Raw genomic sequence first — 14,611 nt, 5'->3', positions numbered from 1 at the left:
TCTGCTGAGTTGGGTTCTCATGTTGCATGACGTCAGGTGTTAAGGGGAGCCCCACATCCGCTGCTGCCCCAATGTGGGGAAAGCATCTCTCCAGGTCCCTGAGCTGCCGGGCTGGTGAGATGGGGGCCAGGAAGGGAAGAGGATATTTGTCAAGATGAGCAGTTCCCCAACTTTTTCCTGGCCCCTCTCCGCTTGGTTCCATAAACACATTCCCAGTGTCCCCTACCCTGTGAAAGGGAGCGTTCAGAGTAGTGGTTTGAACTAACCCAATAGAGAAGATAGCACTGCGGAATTCAAAACAGTAGCCATTAATTGCAGCTTTGTTCAAAATCCACTTAAAACTATCTACTTAAATTAATTCAACCAAATGGTTGAACCTGATCCAATGAGGCCAGCTTTTCAATGTTTGATAGTCATTTGCACCTCCAATCCCCCCTGCCACTCCTTTGCCTCTTAGTGCCCCCCAGCTACTGCAATTCACCACATAATAGTCACTCACTTTTTTGCCAAATTTGTGATGCGGAAAAGTGGGTGTGACCATTATGCAGTGAAGTCCCCGCCTGCACCATGTTCCACACCAGAGCTTTGGGGTCTACATGAACAGCTCTGCCTCTCATCCCATCAAGGCCCCCTCCCTCCCTGAGCCACATGCCCTTCAGAAGCCCTCATGTCCTCCAGAGGCAACCAAAGGTTCTGCTGGGGGCGGAGGACGGGCGACAGGGGTGGTCACTCACCCACTGCTTCCCCTTCTTGGTTGGCATGTCCCGCGGTGTGATCGCGATCCCGTTGTGATCCTTGTTGCATCCTTCCCGCATGGCGGAGAAGTGCCATAGTGGGCCCTTTGCTGAAGAGCAGCTCCTGGCCATTTGCCACGAGTCAGTCAAGCCCAGGGAAGTGGCCAAGGTGGCCGTATTCCAAATGACGATTACGCAATGAAGTTCTTTGAACCAATTGTCGGACTTATTTTAAAAAACAAAAACAGGGCGCAGCGATGGTCAAAGGCCTGGAAACGATGCCTTATGAGGAACAGCTTAGGGAGCTGGGTATGTTTAGCCTGGAGAAGAGAAGGTTAAGGGGTGATATGATAGCCATGTTCAAATATATGAAAGGATGTCATATAGAGGAGGGAGAAAGGTTGTTTTCTGTTGCTCCAGAGAAGCAGACACGGAGCAATGGATTCAAACTTCAAGAAAGAAGATTCCACCTAAACATTAGGAAGAACTTCCTGACAGTAAGAGCTGTTCGGCAGTGGAATTTTCTGCCAAGGAGTGTGGTGGAGCCTTCTTCTTTGGAGGTCTTTAAGCAGAGGCTTGACAGGCATATGTCAAGAATGCTTTGATGGTGTTTCCTGCTCGGCAGGGGGTTGGACTGGATGGCCCTTGTGGTCTCTTCCAACTCTATGATTCTATAATTCTATGATTCTATGATCATGCGGTGAATTATGATAATTCCCCAACAAGGGGTGCTACCACCCACTTTGGGTGTAGGATAAGCCACTTTTCTTGCTCTAAAAGGAGTCTTGAAGCAAGACAAAACTTAAAATTCATCAATGGAAAATACAGAAACACTTGGAGCTTCCCTTTGTATCAGATTGGCCTTTGTAGGGACACCAGTGCCTGGAAGAGGTCCTGGGCTTCATAGTTCTTCTCGTGTTTTTTATTAATATCCAAGGAGGAGGAGGCTGTTCCCCCCCCCCAGTGGCTCTGTTCTCCCTCCACTGTCAGAGGCACCAGGTCCCTGAATGCCAGTTGCTGGGGATCCCATGTGGGGAGACTCACTGCTGCTTCTGGTTTTCGCTTTAGAAAAATTCTTTATTACTACTACTATTATTTTAAAACTTATCCAAAATTGTGCAAAATGCAGTGTCGTTAAACAGGATCTAATGACATGATCCGCATATGATTAGAGATCAATGTTATATAAATACAGACATATCAAACCAAAATATGTAGATAAACCACAGGTGTGTGAGTGCATGGAAGGTAGCAACTAAAACTATATTTGCCATGCAAATAATGGTTAGGGAACACAAGGTTACAAAACAAGGAGCCTTTTATACTAAAGGAGATTATGCACTCAAAGTCATTGTAGCTCCCCACTAGGCAATCCCATTGCCCCCAGGGGGTAGCAACACAGGAATTTGTGGACATCCCATGAAGCTGAATGCTGCAAGATTCAGGACAGATGAAATGAAGTCCTTCTTCGTGAAGCACATTGGACTCATCCAGACTTAAGCTTGTCCTGCTGCCTTTCCCCAGGGAAAACTTGCTCTTTAGCTGTGAATCGGCGCAAACATCAACCCGGTTGTCCTGGTGTTTCTCTGGAACAGAGAGAGAATGTGCTTGAGCCATCGAACTAGGACTTGTCGTTTGAGAATCAGAGAGATCTTTGTATGTGTGCTTTGTCTGTGTAATCTGCTCTTTCAAGAACTACTAGTCCCATAATTCTTTGTGCAGATGTAGGTGGGGGAAAAACACATAGAACTGATGGCAAGGCGGTATTGTTCTCAGCGATGGTTATAGGATTTACAACACTGAGTTAATGGAGCCAGCTAGTTTCCTGTTGCTGCCGAGGATACAGCCTGAAATAATGGATTCAAATGACAAGGAGGGAGATTCTGGTGAATACAGTTAAGAGCTGTTTGAGAGTGGGATGGACTCCCTTGGAGGGTGGTGGACTCTCCTTCATGGGAGGTTGGAAGCAGAGGTTGGGTGGCCCTATGTCAAGGAGCCCTTAGCTGTGATCCTGGCATTGCAGGGGGTTGTACTAGATGGCCCTTGGGTTCCCTTCCAGAGCCACAATTCTATGATCCTGAGAATAATCTCTACTTCACAGTATCCTCCAGAACTTACTGAAATATTTCCTTGTGAAATATTGCATCTCAAACAACAACTACCCCTGTCAGGGTTTCTTGTGACTACTCTTGAGTAACGACCGTCCACATGCTTGTCTTTCAGACGTTTTTATTGGTGCACATTATTTACAGTGTAATGGATTGCTCATCTCATGTCTACCCGCTCGAGTCAGATTCCTGCACTAAACTCTTCCGCGTTTTTGCCCAGCATAAAAGCCTCGGAACTGAGAAGCGCCTCCCCTTCCTTCTCTTTCTCAGTTCCAGCGTCAGAGGTACTGGTCTTCTGTCTGCCCTACTCCTGTCCACTCTTTCCACCTCTCTCTCTTCCTGCCTATGGAGCAGGGGCTCTCTGGTGCTGCCAGAGCCCTGGCACTCCTTCTCCGCTTTCTGACTCACCTCTTCAGACCCCTCGCTCTCATGACTGCTTGGAGACGGGCTGCTTCTGATGAAGGGGGGGGTTCTCTGTAATCCCTCCCCCTTACAACCCCAAAACAACTTTTGGAAAAGATTATGAACTTTCTCCTGATCCATTTCTCTCTCTCTCTCTCTCTCTCTCTCACACACACACACACACTGGCCCCTTGGAACAGAAGGATGCAGTTTATTGCATCAAGATTCCATTTTTCTTTCAACGCACACTAGGGCACCTCTGATTTGGTCTAAGATGACACCAAACATTGCATGATCATAGCCAATCAGGGATGAAGCATGATAATGCCAGGAAGCCAATTCAAAGTGAGATGAATGCCTCCATTGTCACCCTCAGCAAGTGCTTGTCGAACGGCTGCAGAATATTACGGCAGAGACATGTTCCACCTGTGCTCATGCATCCTCATCTTTAGTGCCCTTGGAAATTGCATGCAATATTTCTTCTGCAGTGCATCACAGTTCCAATGCGCCATAATGGACACACACACTTCTGGCTCTGCATCAGAGAGACAAAGTGTTCCATGTGCATGATAAGATCCCTATCGGTTGCACGTAACACCCGAGTGCCTTTGCGATTTTATCCATAAAACAATGCAAGTTCTAGAACAATGGGGGACACCTCAGGCCCTGGAGATCTTCACTTGGAGCAGAAATGCTGCAGGATTGCTGTGGATTCTGGGTGGATTATTTTAATGGCCATTTCCTGCTCTCTCTTTTTTAATCCAGCTGATGCAGAATTCTGCTCTGGAACCTCTGCACTAAGCCACTTTTAGAGTCATTCATCGCAGGCTCCCTAAAACAGATCCCACACCTGCTTTGTGGAATGGACACAAAATTTAACCTGCTGAAATATCAGCTTCATTTCCTTATTTATGCCATAAAAATGTACACATTTTTTAGACATGCATAGATGTGTATAGACAGGTACCGAGCACACAAATTAGAACCACAGAAATGTAGAGTTGGAAGGGACCCCAAGGGTCATCTAATGAGGAATCACAGCTGAAGAATCCCTGACAGGTGACCATCCAACCTCTGCTTTAAAAATCTCCAAGGGAATAGGACTTCTGTGTAACAGACACCAGATAAATAAAGGAAAGTGTGGATATCTCTAGTGCAGAGGTCACAGAACTTTGCCCTCTGAGGGGGTCTTTTCTGACTTGCTCTAGCTAAAATGAGCTTGAGACATCCTCACCACGGAAAGGGCAGGGCCCTTTGAGACTCTCCCAGTATGTGATCAAGGACAAGAGGTCTAGGCAATTCTTGAGAAATATTGAGCATATTGGTCGATTCTCCTTCATTGGAGGTTTTGAAGCAGAGATTGGATGGCCACCTGTCATGAATGCTTTAGTTGAGATTCCTGCATTGCAGGGGGTTGGACTACTAGAATCATAGAATCATAGAGTTGGAAGGGACCACAAGGGCCATCCAGATTACCCTCGGGGTCCCTTCCAATCCTAAGATTCTATGACTCTATGCCAGGCATCCCCAAACTTTGGCCCTCCAGATGTTTTGGACTACAATTCCCATCATCCCTGACCACTAGTTCTGTTAGCTAGGGATCATGGGAGTTGTAGGCCAAAACATCTGGAGGGCCAAAGTTTGGGGATGCCTGCTCTATGCTCTCTCAGCCTATCTCACCTTAGAGATGCCCCAGAACTGCGTTTCCACTATGCAGCCACCCCAAGGCTTCGTGGACAGAGAAGTCATTCCACAGAGAGCCTTTTGCCAGTTCCTGGCTCTGCCCCTCCTTGCATCCTGCCTGGGAACGGAGGAGACCATAAATCTGCAAAATGCCCTCCTCCATCCCCATCAGACTAAACCTTTCCCTGGGCAGCAGCTGCTGCCAAATCCCTGTCCTGTCCCTCTCCCTCTCTGGAACATTTCAGCCTCTCTCCGGATCCCCTCCCTGAAGCTCCATTGTTCAGGACTGGGCCGGGCTTCCTTGCATGAAGCCACCTGCCATCCAGGTGAGGTCAGAGTATAATAAGGTGCTTCTGCCTGAGCCGTGGAGAGAGCGCACTCCTGGATCCACCATGCACCATCCTTCCAGCCTCTTCCTCCTGGCGGGGACCCTTCTGCTCTTGCACCAGCTCCCTCTTGCACCTGCCAAGCACGTTTGGGGTGAGTGGTGCCTCCCCTTTCCCCTCAGGGCCCTCTTCTCTTTCAAACAGCCCTTCCAAGTGTCCCCCAAATTTGCCCAGGGCTGACCCCCTGTTAACATGCCTGGTCTCTCCTCATTATTAGCCTGGCCTTTTCTCGCCACGTTTTTGTGATTTTACCAACCAACTATGTTAATAAGTCAATTTTGATCCTTTGTTGGAGGGCCCCTAAAAGGCACGGGGCTGATAAGTCAGTGCCTACTCTGCCTATTTGGTAATCTGGCACAGCTTTCCTTGGATTGTGGCCACCAGCCTTCCTTCCCCTTTTGCAGCAGGGAAAAAAGAAAGGCTAATGCAATGCTAGTCTTCATCAACAGAGGTCTGGTGTCCAGATGAAGGAAAGTAAAAGTACTGTACCACCCTTTTCTGCCTTGGCCGGACCCCCACCTACAGCACTGTGTCCAGTTCTAGGTGCCACAATTTAAGAAGGAAGTGGACAAGCTGGAACATGTGCAACTGAGATGATCAAGGGTCTGCAAACCAAACCTTCTGAGGAACAGTTGAGGGAGCTGGGTATGGTTAGCCTGGAGAAGAGGAGACTGACAGGAGACTGATCCCAGAGCAACCTTCAAATATCTGAAGGGATGCCAGATGGAAGATGGAGAAGGCTTCAGAGGGTAGGCTCTGAACATTAAGAAGAACTTCTGACAGTAAGAGATGTTTGACAGTGGGATGGACAACCTCAGAAGGTGGCCGGCTTCAACTTTTGCCAGGTCAAAAATGAGCCACACAACTAACTCTGGGTGTTCATTGGCTTTAGGAGCACAGGAGGCTGCTCTGCCTGTCAGTCCATGGAATCACAGAACTGTAGAGTTAGAAGGGACCTCTAGACCTCTAGTCCAACCCCCTGCAATGCAGGAATCTCAGCTAAAACATCCATGACAGATGGCCATCTAACCTCTGCTTAAAAACCTCCTCCCGAGGGAGACCATACCACTGTCAAACAGCTCTTACTGTCAGAAACTTCTTCCTGATGTTTCGTCGGAATCTCCCTTCTCCACTGCCCTGAGTGGCCAGTGCCTTTCTAGGGTGTCAGGCAGCTAATTGTCCAGTCTTTCATTGAGACATGTTGTTGCATTGTGAAATATTCAGAAGTCTCTTGTGAAAGCAAAGCAACTGCATTTCTGGTGGCATTTGAGTCTGTTGAGGTGGCCAAGTGAAAAGGGAGGCACCTCCAACCCTGATGGAGAAAGTGGGGCTTCAGCAGGCGACAACTCTTTAAGGCGCAACTTAAAGTACCCCCACTCCTGCACTTCTGACTTCCCTCCAAGAACCTCATGCATGTGTCTCCCTGCAGCTTCATCTGGGGGCTTGATCCTCACTGGGACAAAATGCCACCAAAGCCTGTTTTGAATGGCAGATAAGGTGGTGCTACCTGCTGGGCTTTTGTGGTAAGACTGGAGAAATGCTTTCAGCCCAATCTTAGAATCAGAATTGTAGAGTTGGCGGGAATCCCAGTCCATCTCCCTGCAGTGCAGGAATCACAGCTGGAGAATTCCTGACCAGTGACCATCCAACCCCAGTTTAAAAACCTCCAAAAAAAAGCCTTCTTATAAAGTCCAGTCCACCGTTCAACAGTTCCTACTGTCAGAAAGTTATTCCTAATGTTTAGCCAGGCTCTCCTTTCTTGTAGTCTTGTAGTCCATTGATTCAGGTCCTCCCCTCTGCAGCAGCAGAAAGCAAGATGTGCTTGTGGGGCTGCCTTCAGAGGACTTTGCAAGCCTCTTGCTAGTGTTGCTCCTTCAAAATCAGAGGTTTTGGGCTCTAAATTCTGTATATTGTTTTCAATTTTGTTGCATCTCTTCTTGCCCCACAGATATCTGCAGACTTCCTCCTCAGAGAGGCAACTGTATGGCCCTGTTCATTCGCTGGTACTACAACCCGAGGGTCGGGAGGTGCCTGGTTTTTGTCTATGGGGGCTGCTTAGGGAATGCCAACAACTTCCACAGTCGCAGCGCCTGTGAACACCGGTGTAGTCGCCCAGGTAAGACCCCGAGGCAAATGCTCAGGTGGAGGTGGAGGGAGGAGCCAAAGATTTGCAGCCAAAATTATTGGAATTAGAGGAGCTGTGAGAATAAGAGGGCTGGACCAAGAAGAGAGGTCCTCTTGTAGATCAGGAACATAGCTGTCAAGTTTTCCCTTTTCTCGTGAGGAAGCCTATTCAGCATAAGGGAATTTCCCCTAAAAATGGGGAGAACTTGAGAGCTATGATCAGGAACGGGTAAAGAATCAGGAAGCAGAGAGCAGGAATATTTGGAGGGATGTAGAAAGTGGGGTCCCCAAGGATTGGCATTGGGACCTGAACTTGTTGACGTGTTCATAAATGGCCTAGAGTTAGGGGGGAACAGTGAGTTGGCTGATGGTACTTTCAGAGTTAAGAAGCAATTGTGAAGAGCTCCAGAATGACCTCTCCAAACTGAGTGAAGAGTCAAGTGATTCACATTTAAGACCGCTCCAAAATTGCAATTGCACATAGATGTTCATGGGGTCTGAACAGGTAGTGACTGACCAGGAGTAGGACCTAGAGGACATAGCAAATAACTCAGTTAAGGGTCTTGACTCATTGTGCAGCAGCTACAAAATGGCAGATTCCATCCTAGGGATCGCTAGGAAATGATTTGGAAATAAAATATTAAACATCATTATGCTGTTCATCGTGGCTCCCATCCAACGCCAGAGGTGTTTCCTTGCAAGTAAAGAAAGTAAGCTTTTATCACAACAGTCCCATGCTACAAACTCAGCAGCTACGAAACAGCAGAAAGAGCAGAGGAAATGCAACAATAACCCCAAGAGCTTTCTCCTCCTCCCCACCAAGCTTTAAGGGGAGGTGGAGAGGGCTCGGCTACTCATGAGAAATCCTTGTCTCCATGAGGCAAGCTCTTTTCCAAGGCGGCGGGGGGGGGGGGAGGAGGGGAGAGAGTCTCCTTCCTATTCTTGATCTATCACCTCTCCCTGAGAGGAAGCCCTTCTTACATTTTGAAAATTAAAGATTCAGGAATGCCAGGAGGAAGGTCAACAGGAAGGTCACTCAGTGCTGGCTGCAGAAGTCCCTGGCCCAGAGAGAGAGAGAGACGATGGCCACACAGTGCATTGGGTGGAAATAAAATGATGGCAGGGAAAGTAACTGAAGCCAACAAGTGCTCTGAGACGTTTTGGGTTACTTATCGTAAATCAGTCCACATAGTTTGCTTGTTAGGAAGGGGGGTGTAATTTGCCGGGGGGGGGTGTCATACCAGCGAAGGAGTCAGCCTGCCCCATGTTCTCTTCCAGCAACAGTCAAGCCTGGCACGTGTCCTGCTCGGGTTGAAAGTGATGTGAGGTGTGGCCAGCTCTGCTTCAATGATGCCAGCTGCCCAGGGAACGAGCGCTGCTGCCAGACCATCTGTGGGCGAGAGTGCCGGCTCCCTTCCGAAGGTAAGGGCAAGGGAGGACCCTCAGACAGCAGATGCCAGGAGAGAAGAAGACCAGCACCCAACTCATGGGCTTCCATTTCTGCCCCAGAGGCTCCATGGACCCTCTCATCTTGTGCCAGGGATGGGGAAAGTCTGGCCTTTGGGATGTTGCCAATGGCCAGGGATGGGGGGAGTGGAGTCTAAAAAGATATGGAGGGTTAGAGTTGTCCCCCACATCCTTGCGTTGTACAGTTCTTTGTACTCCCAAAGTCACACTCCTTCATTGTCTCCTGAGACAGAGAGATGCCGGCCAACAAATATTCTGTTCCTGGAAGTGCCTAAAAGGGGCTTAACTAATTTCTGAAATTTCACATGTATGCTCTGAACTGGCAGTGATAGACCAGGAATTCCATTCTAGGGATCATTAGGAAAGGAAGAGGGGAAAAAACTGCCAGTATCTTAATGCCGTTATACTTACTTACTTATTTCTGAACTCCTCATAGGTTTGTTTATTTCAAAGGATTTGGGCTTTTTTTATTGGAGGGGGGTGTTTTGTGACCACATTTGGAGTACTGTGTACAGTTCTGGTTGCCTCGCCTCAAAAAGGATATTGCAGAATTGGGGGGGGGGGGAATGTTCAGAAAACGGAGACCAAATAATCAAGGGAACAAACGATTTCTCAGTATTACCTACACTGACCGACAGTGGCTGTCCAGGATTTCAGGCAGCGAGTCTCTCCCAGTCCTACTGGAGATGCCAGGGGCTGAACCCGGGACCACCTGTTTGCAAGGGGATGGAGGAACTCCCCTGTGATGAAAGGCTGCCATGCTTGAGATTTCTTAGTTTAGAGAAAGGGCAAGTGAGAGACATAATGATAGAAGTTTATATAATTATGTATGGCATGGAGAAAGTGGAGAAAGAAAGAAGCTTCCCCCCCCCCCCAGTCTCATAACACTAGAACTGATGGATGTCCAATGAAACTCAGTGTCGGAAGATTAGGGACAGAAAAAAGAAAGGCCTTCTTCATGCAACATGTGGCTAAACTATGGAACTCCCTCCCACAGAAGCAGTGGTGGCCAGTGGCGGAGCTTCATGCTCCGGCACCGGGGGTGGGGCTGGCACCCGTTATGAGGGTGGGGCGCGCCTCCCGGAGGGGTGGGGGGCGCCTCCCTGAGGGGCGGGGCATGCATTCCGGGGGTGGGGGCGCGCCTCCCGGAGGGGCGTGACACACGTTCCGGGGTCAGGGCGGGCGTTTTGGGAGTGGGGCGGGCGCCCACGGTGGCGCCCCTTGGAGCCTGCCGCTTGGGGCGGACTGCCCCCACCGCCCCTATCTTCCTACACCCCTGGTGGTGGCCACTGCATTGCATGCCTTTAAATAAGGATTAGGCAAATTTAAGGAGGAGAGGGCTACTAGCCCTGGTGGCAATTCTCCGCCTCCACAACTGGAGGGAGAAATATTTCTGAATCCCAGTTGCTAAAAACCACAAGAGGGGAGAGGGCTCTTGTGCAGGTTGGCATCTTGTTGGGCACGGTGAAAGCAGAATGCTGCTCTGATCCAGCAGCTTCTTCTTGTATGTTCTGAGTGTCATCATGGCACATCCGTCATATACGATCTGCCCAAAGGTTCTCCGTGGCCTTTGCAGAATCTCCTTCTGCCTTCCCACCTGCTGCTCCCTCTTCATCCCCAGCCATCCACGGATACTGCCCAAGGACGCAACATCGCCTGGACCGCCCCTGCATGACCAGCTGCGCAACCGACTTGGACTGTGACTTCGGTCTCCGCATCCCAAGGAGGAAGTGCTGCAGATACGGATGCCACCAGCTGTGTGTAAAGGCTGAGGAAGGTACGGCTTTTCCAGCGAGGCCCGAGAACAGCTGGGCGATGAGTGGGAACTGGGAACCCAATCAGGATGAAAGAAAAAAGCGACTGGTTGCCACTCCCTGACTCTCCACTCCCATGGGTGCCAATGGAGATTGGGGGTGGGGGTGGGTATCATTCAGTCTGCATTTAAAGACAAAGCAACCTAATTCACACTTGCTGAACTAAGACACCAGCCGAAATGCAGCTCTCTTGAAGTTCACAATGGTCTGGATTTTGTGGTGCAACTCTGCAACAGAAAATTCTTTACCGAAAGGAGAAGGGTGCAAAACAGTGGTGAAAATAATGTATAAAACTGCACTATATCAGGGGAAATTTCTTGCAAACATTGGCAGCATTGCATACTCCCGTTTTCATGAACTGTTGTGCAAAGTGATAGGGAAATGGAGAGAATGTTCAAGGTAAAGGAGAAATAAGTTTGGAAAGGAGAAACCCACACTGACAGATTGCTTCATCCTTCAGTATCAAGGTGTGTTATGGTTAAGGGCAGGGAAGAAACGAGATTCGGCTCACACTTAAAATCAAGCCTCTTTCCTTCATGCTTTCAAAAAAAATATGCCAACTGAAACACAGCCATCCTTCAAAATTCACACAGCTTCGTATTTTGCAATACAGTTCTCCAACCAAGGAATGTGAACAAAAATGCATATGACAGGGTAAAGTGTGCATTAAAAAAGCATATGTTTGTGAAAATAACATACAGAAATGTGTTGTATTGAGGAAAATATTCTTTGCAAAAGCATGTATATTAAGCATTCCAGGCCTGAGATGTGTGTGTGAGATGTGTGTGTGAGATGTGTGTGTGAGATGTGTGTGAGAGAGGATTTCCACCATCCTGATTTCAGAACCCTTATTCTTGCAAAAATGCTAGGTCTTGTCTGTGTTTGCAGCTCTGAAAGTCCATTGAGATCATCAGGAGGAAGAGAGCCTGTCCTGGCAGCTGGTGGGAGGAGGGAGCAGAGCCTGTTATGGAGAAACCCAGACTCTCCATCGTGCTTCCTCAGCAAAAGTATGGCTGGTTGTAGAGCCTCCTTGGTCAGTGGCAGTGTGCTTCTGCATACCAGCTGTTGGGAACAGAGGGTTGTTGCCCTCAGGTCCTGCTTGTGGGCTTCTCCAATGGGGCATCTGATTGGGCACCATGAGAACAGGAAGCTGGACTAGATGGGCTCTTGGCCGGATCCTACCACAGAGCTCCTCCTATGTTCTTGACTAGGCTCATGTCTCACTGGCACAGGGCACCAAAAAAGGCCCTCCTCATAGAATCACGCAACTGTAGAGTTGGAGGACCATCTAGTCCACCCCCCTGTGATTCGGGAAGCACAGCTAAGCTAGTTCTCCTCTCCAACTCTTTTCTTCCAGAGCACCCTGGCGTGTGTCCCAAAAGGGAACGGGTGTACACCTTTGCCCCCTGCAATGACACCTGCAGAGACGACCGAGACTGCCCCCTCACCCAGAAGTGCTGCTTCACTGGGTGCAGCCGGGGCTGCCTGGACTCAGGTACTGGCAAAGCCTCTGGCCACACCCCTTTCCCCACACCCCGCTTCTCCTCTTGGGGTACCTGGGCAGAAGCACAGAGCTAGTCAGTCCACACCCCAAACCTTCCCTTCTTCTTCCTACAGTCCGTAGTGATCGGTGCCAGTTGCCTTCTGATCCTGGACCGTGCTATGCCAACATGCCACGATACTACTACGACCCATCGCGGAAGAGGTGCATCCGGTTCATCTATGGCGGCTGCAGGGGCAACAGCAACAGGTTCAAAACCAAGAAGGCATGCAAGAAGGCCTGCGGGAAAATCAGCCCAGGTACAGTACATGCCTTTCATGCCCTGCCAAAACCTCCTTGAAAGGGAGCCAGAGAAGGGGGTCACAGGCCACATGTCAGAGGGACACAATTGTGCTCAAAGAGGCTTATTAAAGGGCAGATCCACACTATGCATTTAAAGCATCTCTTCAATGACTCCCCCCAAAGCATCCTGGGAACTTCAGCTTTCCTCCACAGAGCTATCTTTTCCAGTCCCCTTAAGAAACTACAGTTCCCAGGATTTTGTGGGGGGGGGAGTCACATGCTTTAAATGTGCACCGAGTATGCTTTTAGGAAAATTGTTTGTTTCTTTAGCCAAAGCCATTGCAAAACAAAATACATAAAACAGAATGAAATACATTAAACAGAACCGTGTAAACACTGGACAGTAAAAATACTTATTAAAACCAGATGTTCTGTCATATAAGGGTCTGCTCCCCTGAAGAATTTAACCTACCATTCCCACAATTTTTGTCCTTAGCTCTAAGGGCAAAACAAGCCACTTTTTCAGAGGTGTTAGGGGGGCCTGTCCTCCAATAAAACGTTAAATCTGATACCCAATCAATGGCTCAACTGGGAGATTTAAATCTTTGAACAAGGTTGCTCTTCAGTCTCCATAGACTGAGCAAACCAGGAAATTGTAGGGTAAGTCTTCAGGCACATGACCAAGCTCTCCATTCAGAAGGAAGCTGGAGATATTGCCCTTCAACTATGGCAGTGTGCGTGGGGCTGGAAGCGTGGGGCTGGAAAGGCTTTTCTCCATTTGACAAACAGGCTTGCATGACTTTCTCCCGCTCTTCTGTTCAGGTCCAGTTCCTGTTCTTGCATGTGTACTTACTGTTCATCAGGGCTGTTATTTATTGAATTTTTATACCGCGCTGTATCCGCAAGTCTCAAGGCGGTTCATAACGTAAAACCACAACATAAAAACACAAAATAGATAATAGAAAGAAAAGCAAGAACAACCCGACTCCCCAACACATTGTAAAAGGTCAATGGATGTCAATCAACCCAAGGCCTGCTTAAAGAGGAACATTTTTGCCGGATGCCTAAATGTATAATGAAGGCGCCAGGCAAACTTCCCTGGGGAGAGCATTCCATAGACGGGGAGCCACCGCAGAGAAGGCCCGTTCTTGTGCTGCCACCCTACAAACCTCTTGAGGAGGAGGCACACAAAAAAGGGCCTCAGAAGATGATCTCAGGGTCTGGGTAGGTTCATATGGGGAGAGGCAGCCTTTTGCCTCCCATTGATGTATGATGTATGCACCGCCGGCACACAAAGTTCTGAACTCGAGGTAACTCTTCCAGGTTAGCGGAGTTTGTAACCTGAAGCATTTGTAGCCTGAGGTGTTTGTAACTCAAGGTATCTCTCTCTCTCTCTCTCTCTCTCTCTCTCTCTCTCTCTCTCTCTCTATATATATATATATATATATATATATATATATATATCCACCACCACTTTTCCTACTTCCACCGCACCAGAGGTTTGCAAGCTGCCCAGCGAGACCGGTCCATGCCGGGCTTACTCAGAATTCTTCTACTACAATTCAACTCTTTCCTCCTGCGAGAAGTTTGTTTATGGTGGTTGCAGAGGGAATGACAATCGGTTTTACACAAAACTGGAGTGCAAAATGGTCTGCAGAACGTCAGGTAAATCAGGCAAAAAACAAAGAGGATCTATCCTTGGGAAACATCCAGGAGGTGGGGTTTCCATCATCTGCCCTGCTGGCCGTGGACTCTTGTGTGTCAGTTCAAGGCGGGAGTCTTCTTCCTGCCCTTTAACTGTGTCTCTTTCCTTTCCACAGCAAACTCCACCACAACATCTGATTGAGTCATTCATTGACATAGTTCCTTGTCTGCAAGATTCTCCAGCCTGACCCCCCCCCCCCAAAGTCCAAGGGAGAGACACCAACCTGGTCCTCTGTCCTGGGGCCCTCGCCTCCCTCCCCCCCTCCACCTTCAGGGAGGCTGGCGGGGTCAACTCTGCTCTCCAAAAATAAAGACATGACTTTAGCTGCATCCTCTGTATCCGGTTCTTGAGTTAACATACAAGTCTGACCGCTGGATCAGACCAAAGGCTTACATAAGAACATAA

At 48.7% G+C, this 14,611-nt stretch overlaps 1 protein-coding gene across 1 annotated transcript; it reads left to right on the top strand.

Annotated features, from left to right (window-relative positions):
- Positions 1-5,310: 5,310 nt before the first annotated feature.
- On the top strand, positions 5,311-14,535 carry LOC118088391 (actinia tenebrosa protease inhibitors). Its single transcript, XM_060277421.2, has 8 exons — positions 5,311-5,407; positions 7,262-7,429; positions 8,716-8,859; positions 10,526-10,681; positions 12,076-12,213; positions 12,336-12,518; positions 13,999-14,166; positions 14,322-14,535. The coding sequence occupies exons 1-8, from the start codon at positions 5,320-5,322 to the stop codon at positions 14,345-14,347; spliced, it is 1,071 nt and encodes a 356-aa protein (XP_060133404.2). The 5' UTR covers positions 5,311-5,319; the 3' UTR covers positions 14,348-14,535.
- Positions 14,536-14,611: the final 76 nt, after the last annotated feature.

Source organism: Zootoca vivipara, chromosome 7 (genome assembly GCF_965207765.1).
Source record: "Zootoca vivipara chromosome 7, rZooViv2.hap1.1, whole genome shotgun sequence".
NCBI lineage: Eukaryota > Metazoa > Chordata > Lepidosauria > Squamata > Lacertidae > Zootoca > Zootoca vivipara.
Note: the sequence above shows the minus strand (reverse complement) of the source record. Positions and strands in the feature narration are given on the sequence as shown.